The sequence below is a fragment of the Planococcus citri genome, chromosome 4, assembly GCF_950023065.1.
Source record: "Planococcus citri chromosome 4, ihPlaCitr1.1, whole genome shotgun sequence".
NCBI lineage: Eukaryota > Metazoa > Arthropoda > Insecta > Hemiptera > Pseudococcidae > Planococcus > Planococcus citri.
Genome location: NC_088680.1, coordinates 55679282 through 55700300, shown reverse-complemented (window position 1 = coordinate 55700300; position 21019 = coordinate 55679282). Strand labels below are relative to the sequence as shown.

At 31.3% G+C, this 21019-nt stretch overlaps 1 protein-coding gene across 5 annotated transcripts; it reads right to left on the bottom strand.

Annotated features, from left to right (window-relative positions):
• Positions 1-444: 444 nt before the first annotated feature.
• On the bottom strand, positions 445-20620 carry LOC135844102 (uncharacterized). 5 transcript variants are annotated; one of them, XM_065362210.1, is made up of 12 exons: positions 20452-20610; positions 20224-20372; positions 14265-14304; positions 14122-14175; positions 13069-13232; positions 12877-12971; positions 12573-12782; positions 12329-12455; positions 1861-1916; positions 1249-1339; positions 1038-1168; positions 445-920 (listed from the first exon to the last, which is right to left on the bottom strand). In XM_065362210.1, the coding sequence occupies exons 3-11, from the start codon at positions 14295-14297 to the stop codon at positions 1042-1044; spliced, it is 957 nt and encodes a 318-aa protein (XP_065218282.1). In that variant the 5' UTR covers positions 14298-14304; positions 20224-20372; positions 20452-20610; the 3' UTR covers positions 445-920; positions 1038-1041. The 5 variants fall into 5 exon arrangements, with proteins under 5 accessions (XP_065218282.1, XP_065218285.1, XP_065218283.1 ...); XM_065362213.1 differs by lacking the exons at positions 20224-20372; positions 20452-20610 and adding exons at positions 14492-14562; positions 14637-14691; XM_065362211.1 differs by having other exon boundaries at positions 20197-20611.
• Between the last annotated feature and the right edge of the window lie 399 nt (positions 20621-21019).

The following is a 21019-nucleotide window of genomic DNA, read 5'->3' as shown; positions in this document are numbered from 1 at the left end:
GGAAAAAACGCAACATTTCACACTTGGCATTCGACAATTTCATTTCAATCGAGATGAAGATGAATTGAAGAATTTTTTCCGACGCAACCCGAACTTCTTGTACTTTCATAACCATCTTTTGAAGTACAGTGACACGTGTAAGTATTCAGTATTCAACGAGTGAAAAAAAATCAATTTCATCTACCATGTTCTGTGAAACTAATTAAATTAAAAGATTTCTGAAAAAATAATTATAATTTGCCAAATTCTGAGAGCAAGGAGTGATTAAATTATGAACGTTTAATTATTTTATCGTTTTCCACGAATCGAACTCTATATTAAGCCTATCTGTTCATATCAATAATAAGTGAAGAAATTGATAAAATTTTCATTTAAAATAATCCATTTTTTAAAGTGAGGTAGATACTTTTAAAATTACATAATATTAATAAAAAAAAACGTACGACTCGCAAAAAAATAATTTATTCAAAATACGTCGAGACCGGAGAAATTACAAAAAATTATCCAAGTTGTTCGTAGCTTTGCTACCCATTTTTATCCTTAAATACGTATAAATCCGTTTAAAAAGGTACGAAAACACTGAGTCGAAATACATATAAAACGCTTTAAAAAATAAGTAGGTAATTAAATCTAAAGTTTCAAACATTTGAACAGGATACAAGAATACGCTCGCAAGCAGAGAAATATAAAATAAAACTAAAAAAAGAACACAATAAATTTTTAAAATGGCGAACAGCCGATATAAATAATAATAAAAAAAAACGAGGAAAAACGAGTAAAAAAATATTTACAGCGAAACGAACGAAATTTTTACAGATTAAATCTAGAATCAATAAAATTATATATACATCGTAGGTATTCGTAAAAAGTCAATTAGTCTTCTTCATGTATCCGGATTACGTTACGTCGAGATCATTGGTCTGTAAACAATAGAAAAAAAATCAAATTACGAATCCAATATAACCATAATACAAGATACACAAAATGATGATTCGATATGATCGTGTTGAACAAGTTTTCCATAAGTAGGTACTTACTCCATTAAGCATCGTTCAGTTGTTTCGGTTCTTCGTTAGTTTTTCGTCGCTTGTTTGCAGGGCTGTTTTTTTCTTGTTCCTCTTTTTGGGCGCCACCCGCACTGTCCGTTTCATCGGAATTTGCAGTCATTCTGTAAAATGCAAATATCTTATTAATGAAATGCTGAATTCAAGTCATAGATAAGTGATATCGTTGAATGTGAAATATTACAGGTAGGATGTCCCTGGAGACCACATGCTTGGCTGTGTGGACTCGTCGTGAATATTAAAATTCGGATTTTGGACGTTCTGGTAATCGGTTTCTGAAAGAAGATAGAAATTAAAATGAGATATTTTCAATTTATTTAAAATTATTCCTATTGAGAGGGGCTGATTTGGCAACGTAGTATCGGATCACAATTCATTTCACATCTTCTCTTCAATGAGTATAGGCACTTAAATAGAACTCGCGGAGAGTTCATAAATTTGGCAACCTCAGACTATTCTGTTGATGAAGGTTTTCAGTTCTCACTTTGTTTTTTTTTTTACGGTATGGTCCTAAACTTGACCTTGATCAACAGCGAAAAAAAGTACTTCTGTTCTCAGCCATAAATTTGGCAACCTTTCACACAGGTACCCAACTGTTTGTCTTTCTATTGATGAAGGTCTCTTTTCGCTCTTCAGGGTTCAGAATTAAGTAGGGGATCTTAGGCTTGACCTTGATCAACAGCGTGAGATCCTGGTACGCGAAAGATCGATCAGCATCTCACCAAATCGGTTGGAATAGGGTGCTTAAGAATTTAGCCTATCGTTATAGAATTAGAATTTTTGTTGTAAAATTTACCTGACTCTTCAACTGGGACATTGGAATGATTCTCATTTACTGTAGCAGTGGCAGTGCTGAAACACACATAAAAATAAATAATTAAAATTACGCAATGTTCACATTATTTTTAAACATATTAGGTACACTGAATGATTAATTATGAAACAAAACAGGTAAATAAAAAACTGAAAAGATTATATGCAGTTCTAAAACGCTCAAACATATTGGGGTGAAACAAAGAGAGGAGGGAGGATTGAGGAGGAGGGGGGGGGGTAAATGATAAAAAATATCAAATATTTCGAACCATCTTAAAGGAGTTTGAAAACGCGAATAAAACGGAGCAAAATGAATAATTCAAAAAATTCAGGGCAAACCGAAACGAAAAGAAAATACATATTAGATAGGAAGACCCAATTTCAAAGTTCATAATAACTGAACTGATGTATTTGAAAATGAAGAATCGGAATAAGAATCAAAATTTGATCAATTTCAGTAAGAGAAAAGAAATAAAACCGAATGTCAAAATCATTTTCATTATGAAACCTTTAAACGATGTCGAGACAATTTTTAAGCGATTACCCATTTTATTATTTTTTTTTTTTTAAATTACATAATTATATCAAAATTCAAAAATGTACAATAATTGCAACTTTCAATTTAGATTTGTCATTTGCACGTTTACGAACGAATAATACGAGGGTTTAAATTTCTATGAATAATGGGGGAGGGGGGATTTTCTAAAGCTGAATAAAAAATTATTTTCGGGGTTATAATTATTCGAGTATGGTTAATGCTTGAGTTTGTAAGTTGAATCAGCAAGATTCTCAAACATACAAAATTACACAGAAGTGGAAATAAGAGATATCAATGTAACCTGAGTAAGCACGATTTTAAAAAAAGCGCGAACTTCGACTCGATCCATAAACCATTCCACTAAATACTCGTAGGTAGCAATAAAATTTCAATTTTCTGGAAACTTTTGAAATATTTGAAGAAACTTAAGTATTTCCACCGTCAGAATTTTTGGACAGGACAAAAAAATTGAAACTGGAAAGAACATCTATAATACGAGATGTACTATCAGGCTAAATTTCAAGCGCAGAATACCATTTGTCGATTTTGAAAATTTAATGCAAAAATTCTAAGACCCACATTTTCCGAAAAAAAAATAATTAAAATTTGATCAAATAAAGGTGGAAAACTGAGATTTGGTTTATATTCTAATTTGTACTTTCAAAATCGAAAGATGGTGGTTTCGAGCATTTCTAGAGGCTCCAGCAGGGTTTAGATCTTCCATTTTTTGAGAAATGATCACTGCCAAAATGGAATTCAAAACCAATGGATTTGGATTCATCTTTTGTCGTTGAATCGTTTCTTGCTGCTCAAATTCATATTTATTTTTATTTAATCACTTTTCAAAATTAATTTTTTTTTGGAAATTAAAAATTTAAAAATCTTGTGAAAGCTTCAGTACAGCTCAAAAGAGCCACCAATCGATTCGAGAAGTAGGAAATAAAAAATACATCAAATTTCAACCAGCTTCTGCAAATGGATGACATTTTTCATTTTAAATGCAAAATATTCCAAAATTTGAATTTCTAAAAATTCACCAAAAATGAAAAATAGAATTTATCACCTGAAATTTGATTTGAAAGTGTAGGTACTTTTGTATAATCTTTCGATTTTTCTACGCCCAGTCTAAAAAAATTTCTGATTGTTGGGATACCCTTCTTCATTTTGAATGTTTTTCAAATTATTTTTTGAAGCTAGAGCTTTCAGAAAATAATTCTTTTTGGTGGTCGAAGTATTTAAAATGAACAAGATTCAAATGAAAATCGCACAGTTGAAAAAAAAATCGAATAAGTAATGAAAAATATTCTCTAATCGAAGATACAAAGAATTATCAAGTACCTTTAGAGATCTTTTCAATGTTTTAAAATTATACACTACCGAAGAGGTGAAAAATGGGATTGAGCGTAAGATGGCGCTTTTTAAAAACAAAATGAGTTATTAGGTAGATATTTAAAAAAGAAAAACATTCTACTTTTTTTCTACGTATCAATTACCGATGAACATAGATAAATTCATAGGTATTCAAACATGCGTAAAATCTCATCAATCTTTCACAAGCTTATGAGAATAATTAGTATTTTGCCTAACACTTACATACTCTTACAGAAAATACTTATTCTAAAAAATAGATACTACATGAACTCGTATCGTCTACGCTACGCCTACAAAAATAGGTACTCAAAGCTACTCGTATTTTTACTCTACAAAAAAAATCCTTAATAACTGAAACAGAAGATGAAAATAATTAGGTCTATGATTTAATATGTAAAAGTAGGTAGGTAATTAGGTATTTATAATATAAATTATTGACAAAATAATTATTTCATTATAAAATACTTGAACGTTTAGCCACACTGATCCAGGAAACGTCTAAAACGTTTTGGTCGGCCAATCTCAACACCGCCAAAAGTAAAAGGCAAATTGGAAATAGGGATACGCCCTATGAGCGCGCAAAAGCACAACTTTAGATGCTTTTGCTACCACTGACTTTATAAAGAGAGTGGTGATTCCCGCCTTTTTACTCGTCATAATGGCGGTATAGGTACTCGTAGGAGTTATATACCGGAGAATAAGTTTGCGTTTTTTACGAATTTCCATTTTTCAACGGAAAATATGAATTCTCGTTCTCCCAATAGAGGGATTAGTCGTAGAGTTAAACTGTGTCTGTGTTATGAAGCGTATAAAATTATCTGCGAATGTATTAAAATAAGTTATTAAGACGTATTGACGTATGGAATAAATACCTATATTATGTAGTTATATTTTGTATTAAAGGATAAGCGAAAAAAACTCAAGATGTTGATTGTTGAAGTTGAACAGGTATTTGGAATGAACACCATGATTCAATTCAGAAATGAAGTATAAGTAAAGTACTCGTAGTAGAAAAACTATGCACCTAATCAAGTAAATAAAATTAAAAGAAAGCTGAAGAAATGAAAAAAAAAAATCATTTAGATTGATTTATCTTAAGAGTTTCATTCATTTGAAGAAAAAAAATTATACAAATCACGTCATAAATTATTTTTTGTCAACATCTTTTTATTCGCAGTTGGATCAGCGCATTTAAACAAAAAAATGTTAAAATTACTCGTAAGTCGTACTTTAATTACCCACTGTTTCTAATTGGTATATTTTCGTTCCGTTTTTTTTTATTTTTTTAGTTTCAAAAAAGTATTTACTTATTGCAAGTTTTTTGATGTTTTAATAAAATATCATAATACCATGTTTACTAAATGCTACCTACATATTATCGCAAAAAAAAAAATTATATACTCATCAAATGACATTTTAAAGGTTTTTATTTTTAAATTATGTAGGTAGGACTGACTATTAATGGCTTTGAAAAAAAAATAATAATTAAAAAAATGAAATGATTTACAGTTTGAAAACATTGCCAATTTTTTTTTTAAATCTATTTTTATTTACTTAATTAGGTTAGGTATTAGGACTGCACACTAATAAGACGTAATTACCTTCAGACACAGAAATGATCACATTTTACTCCTCTTATCCTATGATTCAATTCTCCTATGATCTTCTGCTTATTTTTTATGCTGAGGATTCTATTCATAGTTTTTTTTTCTTCACACAAGTACACCTTACCTACAACTCTTCCACAAAATCTATTCTCAAGGTTCTCAACTGCATCGCATCGGGTTCTGACAACTTGTATGTACATATGTAGGTAAGGTACCTTCACAGACCTAATAGCTTCGCAATCGCTCTTGTTCGTGTTCCAACTTTATTCTCTTTCGTTCCACAGTCTCTTCAACGATATAACACACCTCTGATTCAATCCCATCAGAAAATAAAAAACAGGTATTTCTTCTTTGTGTTTTCACTCCGTTCTCCTCGTTCAATAGATGCATGCAGCTGTAGCATCGTTGCATCGTAGCATCAGGTGGTAGCTCGAGCCATCGATCTGTTATATTAACATCATTCACCTTATATGGTAATGAAAGCAGTATGAATCATTCTATTCGCTGTGATTCTGTTTGTTCTTCATCTCTCGCTGCACAAGCCTACTCAACGTACCTATTAGTCTCAGTTTTATATGTACTCATCTCTATCAAATTAATATTTGTATATAGAAAGTCAAATGTTATAATAATGGGATTATTTAGTCTGTATTTTATACTGACGTTCAATAACAAAAAATTATGGAATGAGAATGTTTCCAACGACGAAATGTCAAAATTGACATTAGGCTACTTGATATTCAATGTTTTAATTTAACATACGAGTATGATGGTTGGAGATTTCAAAATGACTTTTTCAGGAGGAAATAGTGATGTCATTTTGACATCAAGGGGTGATTTTCATCATTTCATTAAAAAAGATATTACGGAGTTCTTGAATGTGCAATAATTTATAACCTGATGCTAACATAAAATCTTTGATACACATAAAAAAAAATAAGGTAGGTAAAAACTCTCAAATTTTTTTTTTGTTTAGAGACCAAGGGAGGATGTGATATGCGAAGTTCAACGAATGTTATTGCGTTTTTGGAACATTCCTCCACAGTGTCGGAATTTTCAATATGGCGTTTCTTTTTCTCTCCAGTCTCCACATAAGCATACGTATTAACGTGCGTGAAATAACGAACCAACCTTCATCTCTCGTGCTTTTGTGAGAAATAGTCACTCATCATTTTTTTAAAACCAAGGTTATCGAATGTTTGAAAACATGGTCAATTAGTAGGTAAATATAGGTAAAAATGTAAGAATTTTTTATAGCGATGAAAAATGAAGTAAAACCATTCAATCAACGTTAAAATTTATTAGGTATAGGTAGTTATTGAATTTGGTTAGGTATTCAGAAAATTAAACGTCAAGATTATTAATTTTTTAAAATCACTGAAATTCAAAGAACATGGAAACTCGTAATTGGGAAAAAATATGATTGAAATAGAATTTTTCAAACGAGTTTTTTGGAATAAAAAAAGCTAATTCTCGAAAGTTGTTTTTTTCATTTACATTCATAAAATTATTTTTTATTAAAACTGGAAAAATTGTGAAATTAAACAAAAATCAAGTCCAGCTAGTTAATCATTCATTTTTTTCAATTTCTTGACTTTGATAGAAACGTTAATCGGCTTGCTCTCAAATTTTCTAGATAGATAAAAAATGTCTACATAAATTTCAAAATAATGAAAATTCAGGTGGACTTTATTAGCAGGACTATTGATAGAACATTTTTCAAACACTTTAAAACTTCTTTAGATGGGAGGAGGGTCCACACGTCATTTTTTTTGAAGGGGGGATGTCAAAAAAACACTTTTATTGTTTCAATTTTTCATTAGAAGGACTTTTGCAAACACTTTCAATATAGGTACCCATTTATTTATTTATTTTTTTTTTGAGAAGAAAGAGGTAAAAATTTTACACGTAAATTTTTTGATTTTTCAATCGTCTCCGAAAGAAGAACAAATTCGGTATTGACAATACTTTTACTAATTCAATTTTTCGTTTTATAAATTTTCAGACTTCTTCGAGCGTTTTTAATAAATTTTCCATACTTTTCCGATTCGTTTTTTCACTTTTTTCTAAAAAAAAGTGAATTATGAAATTTTTTGAAAATTGGAAATGGAGGAGAACATGACAAATTGTGGTTTCATAGCATTTTTGGAAAATTTTTTACAAGGGCAAAATGAGAAATTTTTTTTAAAAAAAGGACAAAAGCAGGACTTGTAGGATTAACAGGACTCTTAGACACCATGATTTATGTAACTTGCGTGGAATAAGAATTTCACTGACCTCGAGCATTTGAATAATTTCTTTTGTTTTTGTTTTGTTTTTTGTTTTGTTAATTGTGCCAGCTTTTGTTCACTGAATAGTTCTTCAAACACAGTAATTTGATATCTTTGATGTTCAATTTAGAATTCCTGATTAACGAGTTTCCATGCAGTTTTCGAATTTTATGTTATAGGTACACATTTGATCAAAAAACGTTAATATCATTTTTAGAACTCAGCCAATTAAAAATATGCTTGATTCACGACTTCGATATGATAAAAAATGGGGGGAAAAACACGCCTATTTAATACACATAAATCCCTATTCCCATTTTCCTGGATCATTACATCGAAAATGCAACTATAGGCCTACCTACACCCATACTATGGCTGATTTGATCCAAATCTTCAATCCAACACTGTATCTTCGGCCCGCGTCGCGTCTCACCCGTAATCGTTGACGAATTTCACCAATCCAAACGTCATCAATTGCGGAACAGGCTTCGCGTTTTCCAAAAACCAATTTTCTATACCTAATCATGCCTATTACCTAGTTATCTACATACCTACACTATACCTTACTATTTACTTCGCTGAAATATTCATCACAATTCAGTGCATATACGAGAAACACACACAACAAAAAAAATAAAAACAAAATACACATGCATCTGTTATTACGTATGAGGCATGAATAGCGGTATTATTAAAATTGTACTTGTTTATCCTTACCATTTCAAAAACTCCGTTTATAATTGGGGCAAAGAATTTTTTATTCTGGCAAACCGACCAATGCAAAATAAAACTGTCAGTCAGTTAGAAAAAATTCTCTGTGTATCTGAAACAACCTTTATTCGATCGAAATCATCTTTACCTAAGCAAGAAATGCAAACTTGTTCAATCTCTGCCTTTTTTCAGAATGATCAAAGGCCTGTGACAACCTGAGGTCCTTTATGATAACTAGGTTAAGAAATATTTACAGTGATTCCAATTTCAAATATGTGAGTACTTTCGCGTTCAATTTTTGGCCAAGGAACTCATCAGATTGAACGAAACTTGGATAGATAGAAATAGAATGCCAAGAAATTCTCAAAAGTAAATTTGCGAGAGTTGAAGATCATTGATAAGTGGTTCGTAAATAAATTACTTATTAATATTAATGCTTTTCCATGATTGAAGATGGTGTACCTATTTCGAGGAATTTTCAATTTTCGAACATCTTATTTCATTTAAGCTAAATCTTGAAAATTCTTTACAAAAATTTCGAAATATGAACCAAAAAATATTTTAAACCGGAACTCGTGCATTTTTAAATCGCTCGATTGATTTCTTGGCAGTCTTTTTCTATCTATCCAGTTTCGTTCAATCTGATGAGTTCCGGTTCGAGCAATTTTTTAGTAATCTGTAGTTCTGTACTAAGGAGATATCTAAGTACTCTCTCATTGAAAAATAAATCATATCCATCAAAATCGCAGCATCTCTTAGCTTAGTTTAGGACCAAAGTATGTGACAGGCCTAAGTATGGTTTAGGTAACTAGGTTTAAGAGTAATTTTGTATTTTCGCGACTTTCATAGGTTTGGGGAAAAAATTAATCAATTAAAACCTAAAACATATAAAAACAAAAAACACAGGAAAATGATAAAATTAATATATACCAATGCATAACGTATCTAAAATTTAGGCTCAGTATTTCTCTCATCATCAAAGGGCTCCTACGCCCTTATATGTTCTTAAAATGGAGCATTGATATAGCAATAATAAAAATAATACTTTACGAATAGGTATGCTTAAAATCATCCCAACCAAAAGACGTCGTGTATCAGTCAAGGGCCATATCATAGAACAAAACATCAAATCTTAAGAAATGCTTAAGCCTATAGTCACTAGTCAGTTTAGTCTACGACTCCGAGTCATTTTAATCCTATCAAGAAATAGTCATGAAAATCTTATAGCCTACATCTAAGATAGAAACTTATAAGTATAGTAAGTCACACTTAAGCATAACAAACTGTTTTGCTCTATGAAATAGTCCTATAAAAATACTAATTATGTACTTAAATAATCCGATGAATTTCTCGAAGACGATGGTCAACAAATCGATCACATAAGATACCTATTAATTGCCTCGAGTGCAATGCCCCCAAAAAGTATGCAAAAGGGGCTTCGTTGTGCAATGGCACAAAGTTTTGTCTCAGAGCAATGCTCCAGAAATAAATTGATGAAAAGGGCTTTCGTTATGCAATGGCATAAAAAATTGCCTCGAGTGCAATGCCCAGCACAAAAAATGAGATAAATGAATAAATAAATGAGAGGGCTGTCCTTATGCAATGGCAAATTTTACTGCCTGGAGTGCAATGCCCAAAAATTAAGTACAAGACATTGGATATTTTTCGTAATATTTTACCAGTTGGCAGAATTGGTCTAAAGAAATGAAAAACTATGCCCAAAGTGAAGGTAGGTATAGGTTTAAAAGATTTCAAGGCTAAATTCAGCATCACCTTGACCTACGTAACAACAAGGTGGGTTCAATAATCTTAGAATTTGTTTGCCAAAAAACAAAAAATAAATGAGTTGAGAAACAATACTTCCAGTGCTAAAAAATTCCAAAAAACGTTTAAAATTTCTAAAAACAAAAATTTTTTTACGAAGATATATTTTTACTAAAAAATACGAATATTGTCGACGATAATTTTTCATTCTCAAGTCAGCACTTTTTTTCACTAGGGAATTACTTGAACGAACACACCTTAATTTGTACGAGATCACAATAGATCGAAAGAGCATGTTCTAAAACACCCATAACCAAAGTTTCAAGTGCTAAGATTCATTTCTGAATTTTTGAAAAATGTTTAAAAATTCAAATAGTTGAAAAAAATTGTGATTTTGACAAATTTTCAACTTTATGATTTTTTTCCAAACAAAATGAACTATTGTAAATAATTACATGTTTCATTCTGGCTTTCAAACTCAAAAATAATTATTTTTAGACCATTCGGAAGCCTTCAGCGAGCTTTCAATTTCCTGCAGGAATTTCAAATCACTTTGAATGGGCTAAAAATTGACTTTGATATATAACTCGAGATAGAGCTTATTAGAAACCCTCTCAACCATTTCATAATGTTACTGAGAAATTTCAGGTGTGTAAATTTGAAAGAAATTATTTTAACCTACCAGTATAAATTCCAGAAAAATAAAAAAAAAAATCGAATTTTTGAAATGACACATCACTAGGGGTTTATTGCTTACTGTATCGTCTATTGGGTCTAAACATACTAAAATCAACCACTCGAATCGAAAACGACCACTTTTGAGCCATTCTGGAGCCTCTTGTGAGACTCTGGAAGGGTCAAAAGTATTTTTTTCAAAAATTAGGCGGTTGCATTGACCCAATAGCCGTTTTATGAACAAATAAACAGGAGTAATACGTCATTTTTAAAAATTTCATTTTTTTTGAAATTTTCTCGTAGGTCAAAAATTTACTTTTAAACCAACACACCCCGCATTTTTCAATAACTTCTCAAAATAGTCGAAGGAATTTCCAATAGGCACAAATCAAATCGATACTTGCTCAAGTTCATCTTTAGTCATTCTGTTAAGATAATTTGAAATACCTGAAAAAATCTAAGAACTCACCGAATGATCTGAAATGGACCAAAAACTTTTTTTTTGAGTTGTCAGGTTGAAATAACAAAGTAATCAATCATCCACATTAGTTTGTTTCGTCCGAAAATGTTTCATGAAAAAGTTGAAATTTCATCAAAATAAATTTTAAAAAAATTTTCGATTCCTCAAAATTTTTTCAAAAATTCTATTGGTGCCTAAAATTTGATTACGAGGGTTTCAAAATTCGCCCTTTCGACCTAACTTGGTTTCGCACAAATCGGATTGTTAGTTCAAGTTAAAAAGAAGCTGATCAACATTTCCTTTCGAACTTCTTTCAAAGCTGTAAAAAATGAGAAAAAAAGATTCTTGATAGATTATTTCTTGTAATGTCGTTTCAGATAAATGGGTATTTTATTTTCACGCATAAAAATGATCAGCAGCAATTATTCATCCCTATCTCAGTATCTCTCTTTTTAGGGGTATCTAAAATAGCAATGATAGTTTTAGATACTCCTAAAATAATAAGACAGAAGAGTAGGTAGTGAAAAATCTCTGTTATAATTTTCATAAGCAAAAATATTCATTCGAAGGACATGACAATGAAGCATTATTCAAAAACAATTGTTTCTCAAATTCATGAACTATGAAAGAGGTTTTAAAAAATTATCAATTGACTAGAATGTAAAATCACTTCTGGCAGTAAGTAAGTAATTTACAGTAAAAATATTTCAGTCAAAAATTTTTTTTCTGTAAAATTCAACTTTTTAAGTAGATTAGAATGTTCTTTGCCCCTCCCACCACCTTCAATAATTTCCAAGCTAAATCTACACATTTTTTTCATTTCTTTAGACCACTTTCACCAACTAAAAAATCATCACAAAAAAATATCACGTTGCTACAACAAAAATTACAATCTTCTGATGCACCCAAACAAGACATTCTACACAGCACATTAACATGGGGAAATTTAAAACCAAATATGTACTTCAAAGTAGGAAAATTTTTATCAAATTAAATTCCTATACTGTACCTTGTGATTCACAGTGTATAGATAAAAAATAAAACAATCGCATTACCTGCTTTCTGGATTGTCGAGGTGAAGGATGCGGTCTCCAAAAGGCATTTGAAACGGTATCGCAGTCGTTTTAGATTCAGGGCGTTCCGTTACTCGCAACTGAAACGAGTAAGCGACGCTTCCATTATCTGCAATAAAATCGTATAAGTAGATTAGTATCGAAATATACGTCATTAGTACTTAGTTACGTTTTACATGCTGAAAAAGAAATTTGCAAATCCTACTCAGAGGTAATTGAAACTTACCACTCCTTTGGCAGTCTTCGTATGATGGAGGAGGTAAAGAGGTGCCATCTCCACTCTGTGGTCTAGGATGGATACCCATTTCCTGCCACGAATCAGCAACTACGGCGATCGTTCGTTTTTTGTAGCAGTGCCAGCTCGCGAAAGCCATAAGGACTAGAACTCCTATTACAGTAATTCCTATGATCCAAATAGGATTTAAAACGATTTCATCTGTGAAAAAAAATTACATAAGGTAAGAAAACTATCACAAAAAAAACTCGAGATGAAATGTACAAGTGAGCAAAACTAAAGCTGAAATACCCACCTGAATCTTCAGCCGCTAACTGAGGTTGAGCAACTGTTACGACTTCGATGCATACAGTCCTTTTGTTCGGAACACTGAAACTTTCTTTTACGTATCTGTTGAAATAATTACACAGTCGTTAATAATGAAATAAATCAAACAATTTGACCATTTATCAAGAAGTATTTATTTATACGTGTAATAGCTACTAACCCTGGTAAACAAGGACCGCAATCCTTTGCCTTTCGAGGGCATCGTATACGCGATTGGTGGCGATGTGCCTCCTCGCACGAAAAGCATGGCGAACATATTTTATTCTCGAAGCAATGCTCCAATTCAGGACAATCTCTGTCCGTTTCGCATTTTAGATTGTTGCTCTGTAAAATTATTAAGAAATCAAAATTAGTTCACTGTTCACAGTGTTGAATCATTACTTACTACGAATACGACGTAAACAAAGAAGGCGATTGAATCATCTACGTATTTCTCGATTTCCAAAAATGAAATGAAAAAAAAACAAGTATAAAATGGTAATTAACAAAATCTTTGAACCATAATGCAGAGTTTTTTCAAAAGTTTCACAGAATTTTGAGATCAACTCTCCCACCTTCTTCTCTTCTTGAGTGCATTTTTAAAATTTGGAAACGTTTTGAAATTCTTATTAGATCTAGACGCAGACAGAAATATGAAGCAAAAATAAAAACGAACGAAAATTGTAATTTTAGAAAACCGACATAGATTGAAATGAAAATGCAAAACAGACTAGAAATTATTCCAACTTTTACCATGCATTTTCATCTTTCTACAATAATTTTGACATACCTAACTTCCTATCACAAAAAAAAATGGGATAGTTCTATTCACATGATTTCCTTTACGTCAAAAATTTCCAAAAAAAAGAAGTTTTTGAATTAATTGATTTACCATTATAAAACCTATCATACTTTTTAAATTCTAGTTTCAAACTTTTTTTGCATTTTTTTTTTATTATTTTAGCAATATGTACTTAATTGGGAATTTTAAATTGTTTCAAACTTTATTTCAACAAAAAAAATCAGTCACAAGGGAATTTTGAAATTAGACAATTTTTCAAATTAGAAACACTTTTTTTTCCATTCGGCAAAGATTTGTCAAATTTAACTCGTAGAATAAAATTTTGAAATGGTACCTAAAGTTTATAATAACGACTGTAACTAGCGAACTACCAATAATAAACTACTATTTCGTATTTAGGTACTGTAGGTACATGAGTTATTGAGCACTTACTTGTACGCTGCTGCTCTCAATATCGGCGGCTGATATGACAGACGCAAAAATCATCTGTGAAACAAAATATTTCAATTAGTATTTAACAATAAACCAAATATCTAGGCACTTGATAGATAATTGATAATAAAATCTTAACTCACCGGGGCTATCAACATGAAGCTTAAGGCAAACATTTCGAATCTGAAACAGAAAAACAATCAAAATGAATGTTTGATTAATTTTAGTATTTTTAAAATACTATTTCGGGATAGCATGAAAGTTAAAATAGGTGACATAAAATATAGGTAAGTGTTCGTTTCAAGAAAATGTGTCACAAATAGCACAAGCCATTCATTCAAAAGATGACTTCTTCAGAACGTCAACTCACCAGATCATTAAAAAAAAAAATCGAATTTCTTCCTATTAGGTCATCTTCCCTTTCCCCTCTCATTTCCTTACCTTTAAAAAAAATCAAAAATGAAAAACTATTTACGAAACTCATTTTTAGTAAAATAAAATGGCGGAAATTTTACCATAAAAAACTTATAAAAAATGAGGATTATTTTTAAGACCAACACGTATGCTGACCTAATGCAAAAAAAATGAGAAAATCAATCATACAGAAACCCAATTTTAGACTAATTTCAATTTCTGATAGGTACATAGGAGAATTATATTAATAAAATTACTTTCATATTCCATCAACAAAAAAAAAATCAAGCACATTCAATTTCACATGTTTTTAAAAAAATAATCACTTCAAATTAGTACCTAACAGACATTTTAACAGCAATGCTGTTTGTTCGACACTGAACTCGTCGTGTCATTGTTTTATCGAAGAAAGACGACGACACGACGTCAATGCAATTTTTTTCATACAAATGACGACGTACGAGAATCATTTTTTTTTTCATACAAATGATGACGTACGAGAAAAATTATCAGTTTAATTTTAACAATTCAAAAGTAGGTGCTGATTTTTTCATCGCTCTTCGAAGATATTATGCAAGCTTACGAAATGTACGTTATAGATGTCCGAGGAAAGAAAGGAGCGGAACCTTGAAAAATAACAGGGTTAAAAAATTGAAAAATCGGGAGGCCTCGTACTCAGTATACCTTTTCAAATACTTACATAAGTAGAACGACCTCAAAAAAACCACGAGAATTGAGGATATTTTACTAGATGGCTTGTGTAATTTGTATACTGTTTTTCCACAACCTTCTCTTCGACTTTGACTTTGTCGACCACATAGACACTAGACAGGCACCCACTAGGTGAGATAAGGTGGTTTATTTCGACGACCAGATGAACGAAAATTCGTACATATGCGAGCATAACGAACCAGAATTTCTAAAAACTCTTCAAGTACACTTTCTTGACGCCAATTTTGTTCTTACATACTTACTGTATGACGAAGGACGTACTATATATATTCGACACTGCAGTTTGTTATTCATCATCCGATGGTTCTCATTCAACGTCTCAACGACCCTATCATAAGGCTTATACAGCACAGTCATAGGCCAAATGACGTGTTTGACTTCAACGTCGTAAATTCACTCAAATGCTGGATGTCTCTGATATAATTATTTCATTTCAAAATCAAGTCCATGAAGCTAAGCATAAAAATACCGAATCAACGTAGGTCTAGGTATCTAGCTACCTACTTCACCCGAGAGAAAAATATTATCGATATGAATCACGTCGTGTATTTGAACTCTTCATTAAAACCAATTAGATTACAATTTATTGCTCGTCGAGTCGACAGAAAGAGATAATTAGCAAAAAAGTGTGTTATTAAAAATCAACAGTCGACGACGTTGTAGAAATTGCTAGGAAATACCAATTGTCCACCTTATCACAAATTATGTAATTCGAAGATAATCTCAAGTTTATCGTAATTAACAGCGGTACCTCATTGATTTGACTTTTTTTCGCTATATTTAAATTTTTGTTATAATGTTATCGCGAAAGTGTAACGTAAAACGTTATCTAGATAGGTAGTACTTTTTTCTACGCGGTAGTAGTTTTCACACAATACATTCAACATTTTCGTTATTTTTTCGATAGAATACGAGCACCGGAAACTGAAAATAATATTCTCGGACGTAAAAAAGTATGTACAGTAAAACACCAACATCATGAAGCAAGGCAAAGCTATACTTATGGGGAAATGACTCGGTTTATAGGTACACTGGTACACAATACCCTACCTTATTTGACGTACATAGGTTAGGTACCGAAACTATTTTATCATTTTCAAATCGAGTGAAACTTAAACATCGTTAATAATAAATTAAAATTATTATTTAGTATAGTTGAATGCAATAACTGGCCTCGACGCCTCGTGTTACAGTGTTAATATTTAGTCAACAACGACGTTGAACCTTTTGCATAGTAAGCAAAATTTATCCCAACAAAATGTACTTGATGACATTTTTAGATAAAATATAGGTATTTCAACGTTGATTTTAAATTTCAACCAAGTACATAACATTGGAAGTAGTTGTAGGTAGGTCTAGGTACCTATTTTCAAACTTGCAGATTTAATTAATGAAATTTGACTTTCACGAATTTTTGGACTTCTCAAAACTGTTGAACAGGCCCTAGATACTAAAATAAACCACAAAAAAATTCAACAGAATCGTCTCGAGTGAAAAATTGAAGGGAAATGACTCTAAACTCCTAATACTTTTTTCTTTTTTTTTTATTCCTAAATCTGAAATAAATGTTATATTTAGGTATGTATACTTGAGTAAGAAATAAAAATGATGAAAAAAATGATAATTTTTCACAGTAAACTATTGAGGAACGATGACAAAACAAGTTTTCCTACAAGCATATTTTTTCTGAAGTAGGTAAATAGGTAGGTAGAGGTAAGAGATGCACAAAAATAATCAGAGCATTCAAATTTGAAAATAAATTACAATACTGATTGAAATGTCACGTTTTTAGACTCAGTTCTATGGGTCCTTCCTTTCTTCCCCACCAAAAAATTATTCTCATAAAAGTCATCATAATATTATTATTTTCATGTTATTCGATTTTTCGCACCACCACCAAACGCTTATTAAAACAACGGAAAACAAAACAGAAATACCTAAATTAGTTTTAGTTATCAATTTGAAGTTTGAATTCTAGTTTAATTTTATTTGTTTTTATATATTTTTCTTATCCTTTAATTCTTTTTAAAATAATTATTTTATTTGAATTCGAATTTAATTTACCAATTAAATTATAAATTTTATTAACTTTTACAATTTGTGTCTGTGTGTGTGTGTGTTTTTTTAAAATGAAAATATCTTTATTTAAGTAAATTCTATTCATGATTAATTGAAGTCGATGCTGAAAATTCAAACGTTTTTTTCCGAAAAAAAAAGACTGTGGAACATAAAAATATCGAACAAAAATTTTGAAAACATTGAATGAACTTTTTTACCCACGAAAAACTGCCGAATTGGATATAGAAACATAGTACCAGGATAATTTTCAAGTATTCAGTAGGTATAGGTATTGAATTGAATTTATATAAGAAGTAAAAACTCCTTTACCCTTCAAAACTCGAAAAAAATCTAACAAAATAAAAGGTAGTGTGTGGAAGTTTTTGATTTTTAACGTGAAAAATTAACGTGTTTCTGTCCAAACATTTTTTTTCTTTGCATTTATACTTGAGAAATTTTCAAAATTTACTCTCTTTTGGGTAGAGCCAAAATTTTGAGAAATTGAATTTTTCGAAACTCTCTAAAAAATGTTGAAAAAGTAATCAAAAGTTAGTTTTAGTAATTTTCCTAACTTGGTTGATGTTACTCGTAGTTCAAATGATTTCAAGAATTTAAATAATTTTCACCAGAGAAGTCAAATGAACAAGCAGGTTGTGATATTTGAGTAAAAAAATTTAATTATTTGAGTGATCACTCATTTAGGAAATTTAGAATTTTCTGCAAACGATTATCTTTATATCCAAAGCCAAATTTAAATATACAGACGGGAACAAAAAGTCTAGTTGACAACTTTTTAATAAGACTCGCAAAGGGTTCAAAACACAAAATTTCATTCCTTTTTTTCATTTCAATAACTTTGAAAGCTCAAGAGGAAAAGTTTTCACATCATAACAAAATTGGACTGAAATAGGGTAAAATACCCCCGCCCCTCCTGGGTCAAAATTATTAAACGAAAAAATTTTGGTTTCAGAATATTTCTGGACTTGTATGGGAAATAAGATCAATTTGAATTTTCAATCTTTTTCAAGTATAATATATAATTATTTGCTTTCGGAATAAAATTTAATTTTTCATCAAGTTCTGTGATTTTTCAATTCTTATAATGAAACGGAAAACATCTTCAAGTACATAGATACATTTTATTTTCTCAGTAAAATTTCAAAATGAAATCTCAAGTAATTTTCAAAATTGATGCACTTTTTCTCCCTAGACAAAATTTTATTTTACTTATTAAAAAAAATTTTTTTATAATTCAAAACCTTGAAAATTTTATCAACTGACAGAAAATTCAAATTTGAAACGATTTTTTTTGAAATTGAAATTGCAAAATAAAATTTAATCGAAATTGAAAATCTCGCGTCATCTTAGCCCATTTTATTCGAATTTTGTTGCGATATGAACATTTTTCTTTGTGAGTTATCGAAGTTATACATATAAAATTATAGGAATCAAAATAATCGTTTGGAGAAAATCGAGGAAAATCTTCAAATTGCAAAATAAGTGATCACCCAAATTATTATTATTATTTTTTTTTTTTTGAAATATCACAATTTATGTATAATTGCTCAGTTTAATTTTTCTCATGAAAAATTCTTGAAATTTATCGATTAAACTTCTATCAAGCGTTGAAGAGTTGAGGAATTTTTCCAATATATCTCCTCCAATTATTCAAGAGTCAAGACACGAATATAGGTACGTAAAATTGCTCAACACGGTGATCTTTGCAAAATAACCCCAATTCGCGCGAGCACTGAACTTTCCACGACATTCTCGTGGAAAAGCAACGCAATCGACCGCGATCCGTTCAACACATTGTTATCAAGGCCATCAAAGGACTATTTTGATTATTCGACTCGCAAATGAAAATATTAATTCACCAATTCAAGGAGCACTTCGATAAACTCTTGAAACTAAAATTTTAATAATTTAGAAACGTACTCGTATTTTACAAACGAAAGCTCATTACTCTAATCACTTCAAACTCGATCAAATTTCGTATTATTCCAGGGAAAAAAGTAAAAACTCGTATCAGAAAATGACCACCAGATTTAGTTTTTGAAATGAATTATAGCAATTAGCAACATTAGCAACAAGGCACGTAAGTTTTATAAAACCTTTAATATAGGCTCGTATCTAATACCTACCCACAAATTCTCAATTCAGTTACCTACTTCACAAGAATAAAAAAAAATTCTAGAATTAAAAATTTCAAGACAGCTAGTTTAGAAACTGAAATTTTGAAATTAAGATTTCAATAAAACACTTTTCAGATTCCGAATAAGCATAATCACAACGTGTTTCATTTCAACGACCATCGATTACGTAGCGTTTCCCACGAGAACGTGGTGGAAAATATTGATCACTTACGCGACATAAGATTCGCTCATTCCGGACAAAATTTTCAAAAAGGGTTCTATTCCAAAAAAAAAAAATGAAGGTCTACACTAACTAATTTTCATTTTTCATCGTCGTCTTCATTATTCGATTAGTCGAGTAATATAGAACGAAACCGAATCGTTTTGGTGGGTGTTGAGAAAAACACATCAAGATGAGATTCTGTTTTCGTTATTGTTGAAATTCACAACTTCAAAATAGGTAGGTAGGTACCGAATATTTTTTACAACAAACGATGTTATTGAATTTATCGAGAGAAATACTGCAAAAAGTGTCAATTGGACATACAAAAATCAACGATTTGCCGGAACTAGAATCTCACAGCATGGATTCTAAACACGACTATACGAACACAAGAGTGTTTCTGAAAGTCGTAAACACGATATCGAAATACTTAGTTCACTAATTATCGGTAAAAACTTGAAACCCTCACATATACCTACACTAGAAATAAGAATTAATTCAATTTTCACGTACCTAAGAATTAATTCAATTTTCACGTACCTCAATCCAGAAAATCCAATCAATGAAAACGAGCACAAACACAGCACAAATTCACCGTTCACGTATAGTATCCGACTTCCGACTATTTCGAGTTCGACTTGACACGAAGACCGACCGCACAACAATGAAGTTTAACCCTTTCGACGAGACTGAGACGACAAATAAGATGAGATAAGATGATGCAATAATCTCCAATATTATGCACACTCGATTCGACGTTCGCGATACCTTTCTTTCGATTCCTCCTCCTCGAGATCTGGAGCCGGCACCTTAGTTAGTAAGGTACAAGGTAAAAAAGTACACCTGCAATGATACACATTACAGTACTCTTCGGCGTTTCCAGCATCACAACATCCATCGGTCAACTCAAAGAAGAGAACAAGCACCAATCAAAACGAAGCATAGAAGGAGATAGAACGGCTGTGATTCGTTGGCGCGCTGCGAACTAACGTTCCACTTCGTCCGCCACCGTGTATTGGAAAGGGTCTTGGGCTTGGGTGGGAGGTCAGCATGAGTCATTCGATGGACAAGTCTGAACTTGTCTGCAGAAGAATGTATTCGACGAAGAGCAAAACAACTTATACAAGGTGGTTATAAAAAAAATCGCGAACTCCAATGTACATGCCATCAAGTTGAAGGAAATACCTCATCGATGGTGTTGACCTATTCGAAAAATGATCCTAAATTCACGAAGTTATCAAGTTGAACGACGAAAAATCGACGATTCGCTGGAAAATTGGGCAAATTCGCGTCGAAAAAGTATCGATTTTTTTCAACCACCTTGTATAAATTTTCT